At 40.4% G+C, this 19718-nt stretch overlaps 1 protein-coding gene across 1 annotated transcript in view; it reads left to right on the plus strand.

Moving 5' to 3' along the window:
* Positions 1–19718, plus strand: part of LOC146861608 (contactin-associated protein-like 5) — a 1183739-nt gene that overhangs the window by 1123254 nt on the left and 40767 nt on the right. Inside the window, exon 22 of the mRNA XM_085646457.1 lies at positions 17150–17368. Within this exon, the coding sequence (XP_085502583.1) occupies positions 17150–17368 (219 nt within the window). The remainder of the gene's footprint in view (positions 1–17149; positions 17369–19718) is intronic.

Genomic DNA, 19718 nt, shown 5'->3' on the forward strand with positions numbered 1-19718 from the left:
TAATTCCAGTGACCCTGATTATGGACGAGGGCACAGAGTCAAAAATGGCATCAGGCGGTGCACTGTATGTGCACTGCAAAGAGGTGACACAGTCAGTGTGCCCTTCGAGGATGTCCCCTGGAGGGGAGGGAGTTCCTCTGAACTTCCCTTGCATGAGGGAGCAGCCACTCACTGCACCCCAAGCTGGAGTATTTCTGTCCTCCTTGAAAGTGAAGACTGGAAGCTGGCTTCAGTGTGAAAGGTGGACTGGCTTCTTCAATCAGCCAGTTTATGTTTCACTAATGCGTTGACCTCAGAGCCAATGCGCGTTAGAGGCTACCCCATGGTCAACACTTCAGTTTCAGGGTGCACTGTCCCTGTTTGCACCTAGCGCACCTAGTTAAAGTAGAGACAGTACATCCTTACTGTTAAACACTCTTGTGTTGGCTATTGTTAAGGTTTCTAGAGTTAAGGTAAATAGAAGTGGAGACAACTGGCACTCCTGTTCAGTACATTTATCCACAAGAGCTGTTCTCAATTATAGACCGTTTGCTTTCCAACTAATATACATGACTTGTTTACTGGTAATTAATGATGGCCCAGTTTACATTGCCAAATAATTTTGCCTCATCTGAAGCTACAAATTGGTGATGTGCCATTTTATTTTGTGTAGTTTATCTACTGTCTGATCTTTCTTTAAGGAAAGCTTTTTGATCTGTGTCAAATAAATGAGTTAATATTCTATTCAATATGCTGGCTCATATTTTATTCAGCATCCGCATGATAGAATGTATTGGCAAAGACTTGTTGGTGTCTGCTTGATTTAGGAAGAAGTGGGATATAGGAAGGTGGATTGCCAACCAGGAGCTCGAGGAGACATGTCAGCACTCCCCACCACTTGCCACCACAGCCATCCACGGCTTCTTAATTTCAAGAACGACCCCTTTCCCCCACTCTCATTGCAAGTCCAAGTTGCCCACATGCGCATCCCTCAAACCTGCTTTCTCACCAGACAGGCCCTTACATACGCTCTGGGGTTCCCACTGCAGGGACTCCCAGGCACTGACACCACTCCCTTCCTCTGCAGCTGGCTGGATCTCTCTCTAAAAATGCCAGTGACTTGTTCTCAGATGGCCATCTCATCTGCTTCGAACAACTCCAGATGGGACATGATGTTATGAGTGGGCTGTTCCTCTCTTGCCACCAATTGCAGCACACCTTCCTAGTACTATGGTCGACCAGAGATGAGGAGTTCCACACACGCTGTGCTCCAGGCACTTCTCACCATGGGAGACAGTGGCCACTTGATTACTTGGCTCTACAGAGCGATTCAAAGCCGCACAGGAATCTCCTTGGGAACGCTCAGTGTTAAATGAGAAGGCAATGTGGGCAGGGTACTGAAGGATAAGGAATGGGCCCAGGTACTGGACTTCCCACACACTGTCTCCAGAAATGCCAGGTTAAAAAATGTTCGATTCTACTTCCTCCACTATGGTTATTTAACCCCAGCCCAGCTCAGTCTCTCTTTCCCTACAGTGAACCTACATCACCCCCGTGGCATCTCAGAGGAGGCAGACCTCCGCCACATGCTGTGATTCTGCCCCGCCCTAGTCACCTTCTGGCAGGACATCCACAGTACGCTCCCAGAGGCTACCAAACTCACTGACATATATTCATAGGAGGCCTGTGCCCTCTTAGTTTTCACACGCAGAAAGAGAGACACCGTCTGCACACGCTTTGCTGACTTGGCCCTACAAGTGGCCATGAGGACACTCCCAATGCAATGGAGGACCCCGTCCACACAACCCTAGGCAGCCTGGCAAGGCACAGTACAAAAATGGGGACTGCTGACGGGAGCAGCCCTCTGCTATGAAGAAGCGCACCACATTCACAAATGCTCCATACCCCATGAGCAGAACACACTAGTAACACAATTCCTTGGCCTTATGCCTCAAGAAGACCTCTCTGTGATCATCCCATCCAGACACCCCACATTTATTGTTACCTCATTTTGACTGACCACCTTATACCTTAGATTTATTCACTCCCGCCCACCTGGTACACTAGCCCTCTTACACCCATCAGCACTCAACCTGTCATAGCTGTACAACAGGCCTGCCCTTCCACCCCGCCTCTGCAAATCCTTCTACCACTTTTGCATAACCATCAGCCCTGCTTGATCTTTGCTAATGCACAATAGATTATGTCTGCTTCCACACTCACCCCTCTCCCAAATTCTTGTTGTGCAGTTTGCACACAGCAATTGCCATTTTCTTTCCTTTTTCTTCATGTAACTGTAATTTGCAATGTGCTATGTAAACACAATTTTTCGGTATTTTCGGTGTTTCGCTACTATGCATATCTTTGTGCCTCCCAATATAGAGATTTTCTTCTACATTAATGTGTTCATGTACCTTGTAAAACTCTAATAACATTTTTTATTAAAAGAAAGGAGTGGGATATACAATGTTTTCACAAATTCTGATGCTAATTTGCTTCTTAAGCAGTTATTTTATAATGCAAGATAGATAGGTGCTACTTCCAGTTTCAAATGTTTGCAAACCATTGATGTCAAGCAATCAGGACCAGGTGATTTCCCAATTGCATGGTACAATTACATCTACTACTTCTCTGAATCGTTTTTCTTCTCAAGCAAGATACAATACTCTTCTGTTATTTGAGGCACTGGTATGTTGCACATATTTTATAGATTTGCACCGCAAATCTTAAGTAGGTTTCCATCAAATTTAAATAATTCTTCACATACTTCATGAATTTTTGTTTCTTGAGACAAAACAATAGAATTAATAATTTTATAATTATGTAGTTGTTTCAGCCGACATGCGCTTAGTTTCCCAGTTCTCTCTCCACCTCCCTCCCTCTAGTTCTTCTTATTTCTTATGGGTGCATGTTTTACTTTTTTGATGTATTACTTATTCTCTCATTTTAATTTTTATGAACACATATGCTGTATACTTCTGAAAGAAATATTTCTTTTTTTGACACCCTACTGGACACACCTGCTCAACTCCTCTCTGTCTTATCATAGTAAACAAAACTATCAAAAAAAGCTCAGGTCTCCCCTTTTCTGAAAAAAAAACCCAAGAAACGAATCCTAAGACATCTATAACTTCCACCTGGCTTGTAAATTACCCATCTGTAAGAAGGTATTGAAAAGCTGCAGGGAAAATCATTGCAAACTTTCCATTGCTGAAGATGATGTCCTAGATGTGCTTCAGTCTCAGGATTGAAACAGGTCAAGATGGTGCACAGGAAGAAAGAGCAGTCCTCCAGATTGTTTATAATGCACTTCACATTATTCATAAAGGTGGCTGCCTCCTGTATTTGTGAACAGCATTTGAAAGGGGAACTCATTATATTGAACATTCTTTAAGGTCAAATGGAGATGAGTTGAGTTACAAGATGCCTGAAATGCATTGGGAATAAGATTCTTGCTGCAATTCATGAATTAAATGTCCTGACGCAACGTAGTAAGAGGCCTGGATGGGCACAACTATTTTGCGAGAAGCTTATGGATATTTGCACAACTTTATCGTTATCAATCAAGTCAAGTTGGAAAAAAATGAATATTTAAAATAAACGAACTAAAAGTTGAAAAGTTTGTAACATTCTTTCTGAAGAAGTGCGCATGGGTTTGCAGCATATTTATGCTGCATGTTGTTGATGCTAATAAATAATCCGTGCAATGAGGTGAGGCGCGGCCCCAGACTGCACGCAAAAAACGCAAAAAAAAGGAATACAACGATAACTAAGATGAAATGGATAAACAGGTGTGCAACGGCTTCTTTCTATGTACATCTCATAATTTAGACATAGTTTGTGAAGCAAATCCAGTTAGTGGAGCCTAGGAAGAACACTAAAAAACTGAACTAAATTGGCTATTTTTCTTGTCATGTGCAAATGTGCACTGTTTTGAAGCGTTAAATGTGTTCTAGCGCCAAATCAGAGAAAAGGGCATATTTTGCACTAACAAATCTTGCAAATTATTGAAACCTACATTTTCCATAACAATGCATAGTTGTTCAGCATTTTGCTTTATTTCCACAAAGGAAATTATGCATATTTTACCCAGGCATAGCTGTCTCATTCCACTCTCTTGAACTGCCTTTATGCCATTATCAAATGAAAAATATCTTTAGTCTTCTTCTTGAACAAAAATATGAACATACAAGTTCATATTAGCTCATTAGTGTTGCTTGGGTTAGACCCATTCTTAGAATACCTACAGCCATCCTCACAGACTTGGTCAATTATAAACCAATATCATTGCTCCTTTTTCATGGGAAAGATACTGACACAGTCAGGCCTTTGATCAGGGGAACTCTGCCATGCTGGCTCTCCTAGATCTGTTGGCAGCTTTTGATACAGACTCTCATTCAATCCTAATCAAGAGATTAGGGGAGACTGGTGTCAGTGGCAAAGCTCTGGAATGGCTGAAACATTTTCTGCTAGAGCAAGCCCATTCTGTAGAAGTTGACCACTCTAACTCCAGAACCATGGTCTAAGATAAAGGGGCCTCACAGAGATCCATCTTTAGCCCTACCTCTTTATATAAATGTGGCTCCCTGGCTAAGGTTATCAGGTCATGTGGCTCTGACACTATTTCATATGCTGATGACACCCAACTTGTCATCACTGTGGGGCCAAGGGCAGAATCTCCCCCAACACAAAAGTAGGCACTGCATGATAAAAATTGCAACCTGGATGATGGCCAGTTTTCTGCAGCTTAATTCCAGTAAGATGGAATTCTGCTCTTTGGGAAGGCGCATTTGGTCAACTGACTGGTGGCCACATGAATTAGGACCGGCCCCTATTCCCCAAAAAATGGCTAAAAGTCTCCATGTTCATTCAGATGACAACCTTTTCATGAATGAGCATGTCAACTCTATTTCTGGGACACGTTTTGGTGTGATCTGCATGCTCAGAAAAGCATTTAACACTGGGCTCCTTTGCAGACCAGAAAAGCCCTGGTCCTGGCACTGATAGTGATCCACCTGGACTATGGGAACTCCCTCATGGTAGCTATGAATGAAGACCTCCTCTCCAGACTCCAGGTGATGCAGAACACAGTGGCTCATCTTGTCTGCAATCTTCCTTCTTAGTCTCCTTCTGAAACTTAATTACAATCCCTTCATTGGCTTCCTATAAAACAGCAAGCTCTTTTTAATCGTCTTTGTTTGGTTTTCATATCTTTGCATGGGAAAGAACCAGGTTATCTCAAAAACAAGCCACAGCCATCTATCCTGGCTCAACAACTTAGATCTAGCGAGTTACTACTGTTAAGTCCCAGCTGTATTCTTACAGCTAGGTATGAGGACCACTTCTTTTATTTTTGGCCCCCAAACACTGGAATCAGTTACCCTTACAGCTACATTCTTGTTCTGACCTATATTCATTTAAGAAATCTCTGGCTCATGGTTGTTTAATCTTTAATATTATCATCGAATTGTGACCGGTACGTGACCCTCAATTACTGAGGGATCCTCTCAGGATATTTTGTGCGCTTAGCAAATTTAGAAATCAAATCAAATCAAATTTATATATCAAAAAACAGTTGCAAGTGATATATGACGATGTTTCACAATTGAGGAGTCAAAAGTGATCAAGTTGAGATGTCACCAATAATGTAGTTGGCCAGGTCCTAAGTGAGTTAAGAATGAAATAGGTGATGCATTTAAGATCTCTCGAGCTAATGTGAACAATAGAAATACTGTTTTTTAGTGTATGACAAGCTTTAGGTTTGTAATATTGTTTAAAAACAATTGATGGTGGAATCTTACCATTGCCTAGGAGGAATTAATAATATTAATATCATTATTATTTTATTAATTATTATTTATTAATATTGGTAATACTGCATTGGTAATAACCACACATTTTTTGTATAGTTTAAATATATTTTTGTTAGATTAGGTATATCTGATAACTGTACACACAAATGCTGTCCCTATATTAACATCATCCTCATGTTTAGTATTTATTGTTCTATAAATATTCTTATGATTTTACTATAATTTCCTGTTTTTGTGTTGTACTCCTGTTGTTATTTTTATTACATATTTAGTTATAAATACATATCAAATATTCAAATTTAAGTAAAATTACTAATATTTTGTGACCACGACTAGAAATTACCATGATCTGCATCTTTCTGAGGATATACATGACTCAGAAAGTCTCCAGATTCTTAGCTGTGCTCACAGTCATCCTCCCATCCATTAGGAAACACTCTCTCATTGCCATAAATAAATACATTTGTATTTAACTTGTATTCAACACAGATGAATGGAAATCTATTACCATTGAGATTATGCTGAAATGCTTTTACAGACTGCTTTATTTGAGCTTGATGTACTAGGACACAGCTTGCAAAGGTAATTACATGTTGTGTGCCAACTATTTGTGACCTATCAATGATTTTGCAATGTAACCTATGTACTAATAGGTTGAGTCACAAAGTTCCAAGTCACTGGGGTATAAGAAGCCTATGTTCATTTAAAAAATATTTACACTTGGGAATACCTCGAAGGTGCAGCTAGAGATCCCAGCTTATACCCCATAAAAACCCTCATGGTTTCACTAGATAGAATTCACACAAGGAAAAGGTGTCCTTTTCCTTTACAAATCAGTTACCAGTTCCGTTGAGATGTCAGTAAAATATCAATAGTTGGTTCAAAACAAGTGACACAATTGTGACTTGCAATTAGGAAAAATGCCCCTTTCCTGAAACCACACCATGGTAAACATTTGCAAATACTTCCACAATACATCTGAGTAACCTATCCACTGTAGACTAGAGAGTCAGAGTTATCAGCGTCAGCTGCATTGTTGGATGCCTGTCAGTTGTGCAGAACATCCACTGAAGTAAAATATAATGATAATTCATAAATACTTTTAAAGATATTTCCCACACTTTTCATAGTAGAATGTCCAGATTGTAAATGATCCTCAAATCTGTGATCTAAGTAGATTTCCAATAAGCTTAAGTTTCAAAACCCCAATTTTGTTTTCTATAAGCTTGGTAAAGCACCTTGTATTGGAAAGGTTGGAAAAATAAATACAAATGAATAAGGGACTGAATTAGATCTTGGTGGATCTGGTCTTGCTGTCACTTTTCCGGTGGTTTCACTGCCGTCTACTTGGTGGTCTCCCCGCTCTATTTAGATGTTGCTGGCTTTATGGATGAAAGGCCAACCAAGTACCGCCAACTCCGCCAGGATCTTTCTTCTGCGTTGAAGGAATCGTAGGTAGAAGTGGCTTTTGGAGGTGAGTCCAGTCCTGATTACTGCTGGACCAATCACAAGTTGGGGTGGTAACAATGTAGCAAAGGGGATAGAGTCCCTTTTGGACTTCTTCTTCTTTCAGAATTGGGGTAGCAGTTTCGAGGGTAGGCTGTTTGCAAGGGACCACTGCCTCCTCTCGCTGGAGTTTTTCCAAAATGGGAAACATTTTTAAAGTAGCACAATTCCCTTGTAGAATGCCATGCCTATGATTGTAGTCAATCAAAAGGTGCCACAGATTGCGACTTGTGTAATGAATATTAATTAGGCAGGTTGTTCTGCCTCCCCCTGTAAACTATTTGTAGATAGGTCTGTTCATAAAGGTTTGGAATTTGCGACTGTTGTTTGTGAATGCAATCTTATTACATTGCTCTCCATTGGTCTGATTGGTCTGATTGTAACTTCGACAACATTACGTTTATGTTTAGGGGTCACTTGTAGCCATCGTGAAAGTTGATTCAGGGGAATGGTAGCTAAATTCACTCAGGTGTACCTTTTTTGTGAGTTACAAATGGTAAGTTAATTTCCCACAATCATCTGCCCAACCACAAGGCACACATGGCAGATCCTGATGTAACCCTTGCAGAATCTTTGGAAAGGAATACTGCTTAACCGTTTATGTAAAGAGGAGGATAAAGGAAAAACTGACAAGTTTGGAAAGAATAGAGTGGGAAAGGATTTTGGAAGTCAATTTAGAAAAGTGTCATAATTCTACTTCTAAAGTATGATCTGTTACTTATACTCACAAAATATGATATGCAAACTTTGGGCTATGTAAGCCTTCATTCCAAGTCTGTTTTCAGTGAATTCTAAATACATATTCTGTTCCCAAAAACAGTTGTGACTGATGCATGTTTGGTAATGGAAGGCAAGTAAATACCAACAATTGCAAATTAAGAACACACATAGACTATGCAAAGTCTCCATATTTAAAACTATGGTCAATTTTAATTCACAAACTAAATAATATTTTTTGCCCAATGTGAAAGTGCACAAGCAGTTTCAAAGGACCGTATCTATATTGTTTCAGAGACAAAGTTCATGCACACCTAATCTATTTCACATTAGAGTAGCTGATTTTCAATGAGATATTCAATTAGATGTATTATGAAGGGTGAGAGCAAAACGTAACTGCAGCAAATTACCTATGCACCTGGTACTGGAGGGAGTTATTCCCCTTAATTCAGTGATCTGGGCAAGTAATGGCTATTAATGCCTGCCATTGGTACTAGCATCTATCTATCATTCACATAGTATCACTTTCTCTGTGTTCACAAATGCAAGAAGGTCTTAACCCTGTGGTAAACTGATTTTCAAATGTATTTAGCGCAGCCTATGCTCAATGCACAATTGTCAAGCAAAAAGTAATGCAGCTAATGTTCAGGACCTCTGCACTGTGGAGGAGTGTGGCTCAATGGTTAGAGCGGCAGACCCTGAAGCAGAGTTCTGGCCAGGGACCAGGGTTCGATTCCCGCCTCGGCGGGGCTCGGGCTCAATTTCCTCGGACCTGTCTATTCTCGCCTCGGTGCCTATTCTAATCACGGGCCCCACGCTGCAACTCTGGGCAATAGCTTGCTTAGCCTCCACACCGGCCCCAACAGCGCTAAGGATGCCTGGCTTCACCCTGGGGGTGCCCAGGAGTGGACACTTCACAGGGAAAGCCAGGAGGGGTTCCACAGTGGTATGAGTATCAGCGCCAGGAAACTGCAAAAGGCGACACCGCAAGGTGGCCGTCTGGTGACAGTGCGCTCTATAAGTACCTTGACATTTGACTATTGCCAGGGTCTAAGGGCAATATGTATGAAATATCAGAATAGTGATCACCTTATTTGCGACTTACAAACCAGTAATCGCTATTTTAAATGTAAGCAAATATTTGTGTCTGAATTAGCGATTCTGTATTTGTTCAGATCACTACTTAGAGAATCGCAAATAGTGATTACCTAAATAGTGATCTGCTCACTTATAGGAAAATGATACATATGCTCAACTTTGATGACATCACATCCAGGAAGTAGTTCACCAGTGAATATCGGAGAGGAGTGCTGTGGGAGTGTGTGTGGGAATATGAGAATCCAATCACAATCTCCTTAGGGGTTTAATAATTAATATCCACCCCTAATTACAAGACAATGTCACAAAGGGACACAGCCAAGGAGGCTGGGGCCATAAAAAGAAAACTAAAGTTTTCTGAAAGGAACTGGATATGCAAACAGAGGAGTGTGTGTCCCAACCATGATGAACTGTTTGGAAAACATCCCTTAAATGCCAGATTCACAAAACAAAATATGTGGTAGGCAACTCAGCAGAAGAAAATTACAGTGGGAGTCACACAGAGGTTAATCGAGGAGATTCGTAATTACCTCAGGTCCAGGGCAAAGGAGAGGGTAGCAATCTGGCTACCTGAAGCCAGAGCAACTGGAGGAGGTCCACCGACAGCCCCCCCATTGCACTTGAGGAACTTGTGGAAACAACTTTGAAAGCTGAGCCAGTGAAAGGCACAATTGACACATCTGAGATTCCTGAGGCACTTATCAATGTAAGGGTACTAAACGATTCGTACACACTCACCAAATGCATATTATTTATTACATAAACACAACATATAGCAACTGATTGAGTGAATGTATGTATATGAAACCCTAAAATCATATTGAATATAGGCCACATGAAAATGCCAGTGTGAGTAAAATAACCTTGCGCATGAGCAGTGCAACATGGGAGATGAAGTACATTCACAATAGGGTGCTGTCACTTTTCAAAAGGTAATTATTTCTACACAATAAAATGAAACCCATATCACACAGTGATAGCACAGTAAATAATAATGATTCAATTTTCACACAGATATCTATGCCCATTCGGAGTCATGTTTTTTAAGCCAAGGGCCTTGAGGATATACCAGTGCAACAGGATGAGACATTTGTCGATAAGATCCAAGATACAACTCTCCAATTGTCACCAATAACACCAACAGTGCAAGTAAAGTCACAGTCATCCAATGTATTGGGTGCAGGAAGTACTCAGAGCCTGAGCCTGGAACCTGTAGTCAGGCCAAGAGACCGTGGGCCAGATGTAGGTGTCACACTGACCATGTGTCTACTAATCGATTCCCTGCAAAGAGTAAAAGTGGTAACATTCCACAAAATATGAAGTTGTTTAGTGGCTTGGAGGCATCAATGCTCAAATTGCAGCACCTGCAACATAGGAAAATAAAGCTGATTCATGATAAACAAACTAATATTGTATGGCAACAAGATTAGACAGCATTTCTACAAACCTAGCTGATAATGAACAGCACATTAATGCTACGATTGATGTTATTGCAGAAGATGCAAAGACCCTATTTATAGATATCAATTTTGACCCTGCATAACAGAGATGAAGGGAACTTCAACAGGCTACTCAAATTGACGGATTGACAAGAGCAATAAACAGATTTGCACATACGACATCTGTATTGTCAAGGCATACTGTCAACCTCCATAATGAAATGGGGCACATGGACTGTTACAGTTCGCAGCTGCTGTAGAGACAATACAAACCACTCAGATAGCAGGTGTCAGTCATATAGTACATACAGAGAGAGGACCGTTTGAGTGTAAGTAGCATATCAATCACTGACACTATGAGTGTGGTTGGAACTAAGTGTTGCATTGCTGGACATGTAAATCTGGGTGCCACCACTTCTGATTAGCCTGTTGTTCTGTACAGATATGTCAAATTGTGTTTCGAACTACTTGTGACATGATGTAATGCCATTTTCTATGCTTACATTACTTGCAAAACATAGAAATAAAGGTTCATTTATGCCTACCTGCACAAAATGCCTTTGAGCTTCATTAAGTAATATTTTGTCAATAGTTCACTCACCCTTAAACAGAATTCTCAGTTATGGTAGCATGGTGCCTTCGACCCTCTGCTGTTCCCAATGCATCATTATGTAGACGTGGTGGTAGCTGTTCTTCTTCCTCATCAGTTTCACATTCAGATAAAGTAACAGTTTAACTTCTTCAAATCGCTACAATTATGGAGAACTGCACATATTGCTACAATCTTGCAACATATTTCTTGAGAGTACTGTAGTGCAACACCACTTTGTGTACCCATCTGAATCTCCTTTAAGTATTCCAAATGTGCACTCCATCACATCTCTGGTTTTCCTTTGTTCCACATTTTACTGATGCTCATTGCGTGTAGATAGATTCATATATGAAGTCAATTTCCATTTGCATAGGGCATATGCAGTATCACCTGAAATAGTACTGCATATTTGTACACATCACATTTACAATTGCTGTGCTGTTAGATTTCAAACGATAACAGAGACTTATTACCCAAAATGCATGCATCATCAAATTCTCCACTTTGTAGCCTAGCATGGATGCCACTGTGTCGGAATATGAATGAATCATGGGTGCTCTCCGGGAAACGCTCAACTATGTCTGTATTCATGTTTTTACATCACACACCACTTGTATATTCATAGAATGAGTATTTTTCCGGTGGGGGGGGGGGGGGAATAGATACCCAGTGGTGGAGGGTGGGCAGATTGGCACAGGTGTACCATCTACACATCCAATTACATTTGGAAAGTTGGATAGCCAGTAAAATTGGAGTTTGTTTGTATGCAGTTTATATCAATTTCTAATTAAAATATATGTAGGCATTGAATCGCATTAACAAACAGTTAAGGAATGCACAAACAAATCATGACAGTGAATTCTGGGATAAACTATCAGCAGCTGTTGCAGTCATAATTGAAATAGCAACCAGACGCTAATAGATGCAAACTGCATAGCACCTAACGTGGGTGGGGATGGCCTTACTGCGGTAGATCTAGGATTGCTATATTACTTACTTAGACTGTACTTGGTGTATATCTCCTGTATTTGTTCAAAAAGTGTGACCCTCAGACTAAAGATACTCTCCTTTCTTCTCCGCATCCTCTGCAAAACAGCTAAAATCCTCATTCTCCATGCCATGACATACAGAGCAGCCATTTTGAATAATTTGGATGCATTCTGGTGCTCTTCATATACTTCGCACATGGTTACCACCTTGGTCGAGGTGTTGGTAAATTGCATGTGCTATTTACTGTTGTTGCAACTGTTCGCTATCAGCAACTGTAATGAACATATGAATAGCAATGCACACATTCATGGAAATGAGAAGCATGCCAAAGTAAGAATTTGCCAGTGAGCTAATGCATTTGAACTTACATGCTTTTCCAGGTCAGTTTTCTGAAACCATGTTGATATTTTTTAGAAAATGTAACAAATATATTTATATTTTGAAATCATTCCACACTCTAATACTGGCTTTGTTTTCTGTGATTAAAACTGGATTTCGATTGTTTAATTCACACTTATGAGAGTCTATTAAGTGGATCTGTGATACAATGTGTAGTCTGCTGAGAGAGGGCATCTGCACACAGCCTTTTAACCAATCAGTTTGACTTTGAGTTTGACAAATTAAATTTGCCTCCCTGTGCTTGGATATATATTACACTATGGCTTGATGCATTGTAAACATGTCATAGGTCAACATTTATGTGATTCAAGCAATCTTGGTATTGAGGAGTGTGCATCAAGATCTAATATGGAATTTATTGGGGAGATTTCCAGTGGATGCTGAAGGGCCTACTCTCCTTTGAACGTTTGTGCGAGACCCACACACCCCAGGGGCTCTATTACATATAGGGTGCACTTTCTCTGTTTGCGCCACAATGTACCTTCAAACAGGTGTGCTGTGTGCAAACAGGGTAAGTGTACCCTATTATGTTGAATGTGCTGCCCTCACGACAGCCACAAACCAGTGCTGCCCTAGGGGCAGCACATTGAAGTGAAATACGTAGTGGCTGGTTCAAGTCTGCTCTGTGTTGCAAGGGTTGCAAGAGTATATCCGCCATCTTTTTGTGGTGTCTCTTGATGGCTTCTATGCCTTTGTGTCCACCTACATAATATAGCACAGGCGCAAAGGTAAAGAGATACTCTCATTTGCATGGGGCCATGCCACCATACAAATGAAAGAACACCCTCTTAGTATAGCATTGACGCCGCATGTGTGTTGGCACTATTTGTATTACAGCAGAAGCCACATAAGCATCTGCAACCCCTTCTATAATACCAAAGTGCCCAGTGGGAACACAAATTGAGCGCACATTCCAGTTGTGCCCCCGGGTCAGTTTCTATAATACGGCCCCAGATAATATTCCTGTTGCACACCATTCTATCAGTATTCCTCATAAAAAGTCTGGATGTCCACAGGCCACCCCAAATTGGGTTGATGAGACCACAGCCCTGTAAGACTCCACTGTGGCACACTGAAAGAGTTTATAACTGAAAAGTAGAAGGGCCCATATCATGTACTAGCAGGGCTGTCATTTATACTTGGTCTTTGTTAACCTGAAGTCAGCATTCAACCCTGTCCCCCGCTCCAAACTATGGGAAGCCCTAAAAGAAATTGAGGTACCACCAGACCTTCTGGACATTATAAGGAGCCAATATAACAGCACCTATGCACAGGTGTGCAGGGACACTAGGTGTGAGCTAATGGACAGAATAGGAGTTTTTAATAGCGTATGGCACAGGTGCATCCTTGCTCCTACCCTGTTTCCATTATATCTTAACAACAAGGTTTCCTATTTAGAAGAATGCATGAATTATGCACCCAGGTTGTTGGGCAGGAAGATCCTCCCCTATTCGCAGACAATACTCTTGTAATTTCCAAAGCCCAGAGAGGCCTCCAAATACTGCTTAACAAGTTCAAGTTCAAGAAAACTTTATTTCGGAGTAACTCCATAAAAGTACATAAAATGAATGTAAACACATTTACTGCTTAACACATTCGGGGAGTTCTGTATGAAAAAAAGGTCAACCACACCAAAACAAAGTTTGAGCATTAGCCAACACCAATTCTTTAGGGGCTCAATCGTTCTTGACGACTCACCATTAAACAAGGTTTCAGGCTTCACTTACCTGGGAATCATGATAACTAAGAACATGTTTTGCCTCTCTCTGGTCAAGAAAAGCGCCCTAAATATTACCCATCATGCCACAGCAATCCTCAGACCTATTAAAGCCTCCAAGCTTAAGCGTGTCTCACCTGCTCTAAAGGTCTACAAGGCCAGTGCCAAGCCTAGTGCTCTAACTGGTGTTGTTCAAACATCACAGAACTAACCATAGTGGAAAATAACTTTTTGAGAGGTTTATTAAATCACCCCAAAAATACCCCTTTATTACCTTTCCTATATGACATGGGGCTCGACCCGCTTGCATGAAAGGCACAGCTTTGACCTTTACTCTTCTGTCACAGACTAAAATATGCCCCTGCCCTTTTTGGATACGACTTAGCTTTCACTGATGCTGTGTCAGACAAATCACTCAGAATTAAATGGCCATGCTACGTGAAAGACATGCTGGCCTATCTGAATCTGAGTGACTATTGGCCCGAGGGCTCACCAACTCTTTCCAAGCAGCATCTTAAGGATGTCTTCTGGAATCGAAAGTAGGGGAAAGACATGCAAGAGGTGACCCAGGGTACTATTACTGATGCCTATCTTGACATCCAGCCCTACGCAGACTGGGAGCCCTTCCTTGAAAATCTAGCAGCCCCTGGACCAAAAACCTGTTTCTAAAGTTAAAATACAGGACTCTCTCAATTTTAACATTTATTTCAACTTGGCATCCCAATGGGGCTGGACTTAATGAGCCCGATTCACAAATGTAAACTGAGACGAAAGTCTAACTTTACAACTTTCGTTATTCACAAAGGGCATTTACGAGTAGTAACGTTAGATCTTTGTCTCAGTTTAACTTAAGTATTGGTCTTAAGTTTAACTAAGACTAGACGTTTGGTCTCAGTTAAACTTAAGCCAAAATGTAAGTTAAACTGAGACAAAGGTCTACCTTTACTATTCATAAATGTGAATAACAAAAAATCGTAAAGTTAGACTTCAGTCTCAGTTTACCTTTGTGAATTGGGCCTAATGTGTGTCCAGTATGTTCTCTGGCAGAAGAGTACCTGTTGCTCCTTATTTTCTTTTGGCCTGGCTACAGCCTGCCGAGGAAAAATAGGACTATCCCAATATGTAGGATGTTAGGTTGTAGGCAGTCTCGTCCAATGCTGAGGCTTCTATGCACCGAAGCAAGGGAAACTGTGGTGAGTGCAGTGGCAAAGTTTCTCCTGTGGAGCTGGGCCACTAGGGCTAAAGCATTGGCCTATTTTCTGTCACTCCTCCCACTTTCGATTTTTTCATTGTATGCGTTGTTTTTATACATTGTCCAACTTGTTTTCAAAACCTTTTTATTGTGTTTTTAACATGTAAATGTGCAACATGATTTGTATTTTATGTGGGCTTTTTTGTGCTTTAGTGTTTTTTTTTTTTTATAAGCGAATATAGCAATATTTGATTTGAATATGTTAATGCACTTCTGATGGGACTTCTTTTTTTAACACCTGCTATAAGTCAACTATATTGATGCCAAATGTAATAATGGGTTCCAAAAGCCTAAAACCTAATATTTACATTTTCAATGTCACTACTATCAGGCTTGAATTCATCATTGGTCAGTATGACAAAGAAATGGAGATGCATTTTTGCAGAAGTTAGTTTCCGTAAATTATAATATATTCACATATATTAACATTTAACTACTGAAAAACAGTGCCTATCACTAAACCAACTGAACCTGTGTTCTTTTAAACCACATAATTGGCAACTTTAGTGCTAACCTGTTTAGAAAAAGTTATGATTTTTTTTTAAAGCACTTAAACCTCATAAATGTCCCATGGACATTTTGTTAAACATCCTCAGAATTTCTGACATTCATCCAGTATGTCTGACTATCTATGTATTGTTGAAAGGAGGGTGATGCGGCAGGACTCTAATCCTGTAAAACATTTAGGACCTATTTCAGAGTTTAACAGACAGGTTTCTTTGTGGCAAACGTGACAGATATCCAGTCTGCAGTATTTCCTTAATTATATCCCATGCCACTTGTAGTAAGGTGGACAGGATATCGGTCACGTTTGTGACACAAGGTGTCTTACTGCATTTCTTTTTATAACTCAGGCTTCCGTGCCACACACTGAACCCGTATTGAAAAAGTCCATTATCTCAAAGTAAATTCAAGCAAAGCTCTGCACTGTTTTGTAAACATTTAAATTGTGACTGGCAGCACAGAAAAACATATTTTGGAAATTGCTGGAAAATTCATATATGTTAATAGACAGTGTACCCAAGAGCTTATAATCAAGGCTGGCAAGCCCCATAAATGATGTCCGGTTGTTTGTGCTTAAAATAAGTATCTTGTGTATAAGACAATTCATTGTTGTAATAGGAAAAGGTGTTTTTTAGAGGACACAAATACACACTTGTGATTAACAATGAAATTCCAGCGAAAAAAACAATATACCATTGTATATGAGAGTAGAGGCAGTAGAAAGTCGGTGGTTTAGAGTTTGGAGGATGCAAGAAAACGAACATATATAGACAGATGCTCTGCCTGCCCTTTTAAGAATGTATAGCGATGTATACTCTCTAAATAAGGGAGACAGGCCATTTGCCGATTTTTGGCGGATGTCCCTCATCTTCTAAACTCTAAATCAGAATCAAAGTCATGTACAACTAACATATGGGATGGGGATGAATTTTAGTCATTATGGATAAAGTGGATGATAGGGGTGGAAAGCCTCCATGAAGAAAAACCCTAAAACTACGTTGCAGGAGAATATTTGAAGGGGCTGTCGTCAATCATCTGTGAGAATTAAAATATATGCTTAAAACTAACTGGCTTTGATGTTTACCTTTTAAAAATGCTTTGGTCATCTTCAGCCTAAAGCAAGGTATGACTTTTATTTGTCAGATATTTCAGGATTGGATTCCGAAGTCTTGAAAGCAAACAGATATGGTTTTGTGGGATGTTTATCATCTTTCCTGTACAACCAACATGCTCCGCTGAAAGCAGCTTTAAGGCATCCTGGCATCACCCCGGTAACGGTGAAAGGAACCCTCTCTGAAGCTAGCTGCGGATCCATCGCGGAGATGAGTTTCGACATAGCTAACATCACCTATTCATCACAAGGTACGTAAAATAGCTATGATCTTTGTTGTGACGTGTATTGTTGCTTTGCATCCTTTCCCTTAGCTACCTGTTCCCTTCTGCTCAGCCAGTATGAATGTGATGAATGTGGAATGTTAGAATGCCTGATGAGGTAGTGAAATGCTGGAGTGCCTGGTGTACTTTAGAGAGAGACGGTTGGAGTGTGTGGGCTGAGCAGCAAGGATGCTGCTCCTGCTTGGGCTGAACTTATTATCCTACTTAGGGGCATATCAACAAGGGCTTTATCTCTGCTTTTTTGGCTTTAAAAGCCAAAAAAGCAGAGATAAAACTAGCGCCCTATCAACAACAGGGTGCTAACATGCATATTCGCATAATAGCACCCTTTTACTCTACGCTTCCCCTTGCATCTCTAATGAGATGCAAAGGGGGCGTTCCAGAGTAAAATAATAGGAGAAATGTCGCTAAGCGACATTTCTCCTATTATCAAGAATATCTCTAACCCTGTTAGAGACAAAAAAGCAGCGCTAACCGCGGTTAACGCTGCTTTTTTACGTCTGGTATTTTTCTGACTTAGCCATGATATCCTATGGAAGGAGGATATCATGGCTAAGTTTGTCTGTCCCTATCAACAAGCTAACATGAGATTATCGCTGGGTTTCCAGCGATAATCTCACATTAGCCACTTAGCGTGAGGATTTTTATCGCTATTGAGATAAGCGTTGCTAATAGCACGCTATCTCAGCGATAAAAATCAACGCTAGCCGGCGATAATTATCCTAGCGCTAAGTGCGCTTAGCGATAATTATCGACGGTTGTTGTTGATATGCCCCTTAGTATCTTGTAACTACGTTTAATAAACCTCTTACTTATAAACTACTTCATGGCTGCCTTTGGACTTCTTGTGGATTACATCAATCTTCTTAGGAAGAAGAGTCAAGGATAAATATGGAATCCAGCACCCCATTTTCCATGTCCTGTGCTTCTCTCTTAATGCGATTCAACTCACTTTCTTTCCCTCACCCTAGAAACCTGTGCAGGTGGAATGTGCAAAGATCACTTTAGTAAATTGAAATCTAGTGTGATCACACAGAAAGGCTGGTGTTACATTCTTCTCACATTTGTAGTTGTGGTATTTATTCACCTGAAATTAATAGACCGTTAACTAACATAAAAAATGTGTAAATTTATATTAAACAGTTTGGAAATCCTGAAATGCAAACATGGGGTTTTAAAGGCAAGAACGTTTTTATGCAATATTCAAACTTACAGCAAAATTGATTAATGATGGGTGAGGAAAATGCATGCATGTTTAACAGATTTGAAGAGAGTGTGAACAGGGAGACAATTCCAAGAACTTGCTGAATTTGAAAATACTTGTGGAATATGCAATACTGAAACCTTGAAAGGAATAGTTTCCTGTCATCCTATCTTCAGGCCAATCTATCTCCATCGGATTCATGCAACATGTCTGACATGCACACACATCACTACCCAAATGCAAGTGTCTTGCTGGTGGTGCAGTAGATATGAAAAAATACAGCAGTTTATAGGAAGCTGTAGTAATGGAACCTGTAAAAGAATGAACTAATCAAACATGCGGGTGGCAATAAAAAATCTAGTTTTGTTATACTGTATATATATATATATATATATATATTTTTAAAGATATTTACTGATTGCAATAATAAAACATAAACACATCACAATTTTCAGTAGCCGTAATTTCCGTTGCATGGCATCTTATGTGTTTCAACATTGATGCGTAACTTAAATCAAATAACCAATCATACAAAAAGATATCTATGTGGAAGGGAGGGGGGTTTCTCTCGTATGTATACTTTAAATACAGCGTGCCTGTTGAGTGGGGTAGCAACACGCTTCATCTTCTGTTTACTGCACCATGGGGGTTTTCAAAAACTTACAGACCATATAGGAGCGGGGGATATGGGTACCTTGACCGCTTGCTGTTGTCTGGGAGAGGAGGATTGGGATGGTTGCTGTGTCTGCCCCAAGTAGCAGCGATAAATATGCCAAATATCTTTGGGTCGTGAGGTTGGTGGTTGAAGTGAGTGTAGATTTCTGTTTGCATATCGCAATACGACATGCTGCGCAGCCACATGTCTTTTGCGGGACTGATTTTGCTCCCCAGTTTATGGCAATTTCCCTTTTCGCTAGCATCAGTGCTATAGCAATGAATCTTCGGTGACATAGTTTTATGGTACTGACTATTCCCAGCAAGGCCAGTTTAGGAGAGGGAGGAAGCAGAGTGGAGATCATGTCAGAGATAGTCTGAAATACATCAATCCAAAAAGTGGCCATACGGGGGCATGTCCAAGTCATATGGGCAAAGTCTGCCTCCAGTGCCTGGCAT

This window comes from Triturus cristatus, chromosome 3_1 (genome assembly GCF_964204655.1).
Source record: "Triturus cristatus chromosome 3_1, aTriCri1.1, whole genome shotgun sequence".
NCBI lineage: Eukaryota > Metazoa > Chordata > Amphibia > Caudata > Salamandridae > Triturus > Triturus cristatus.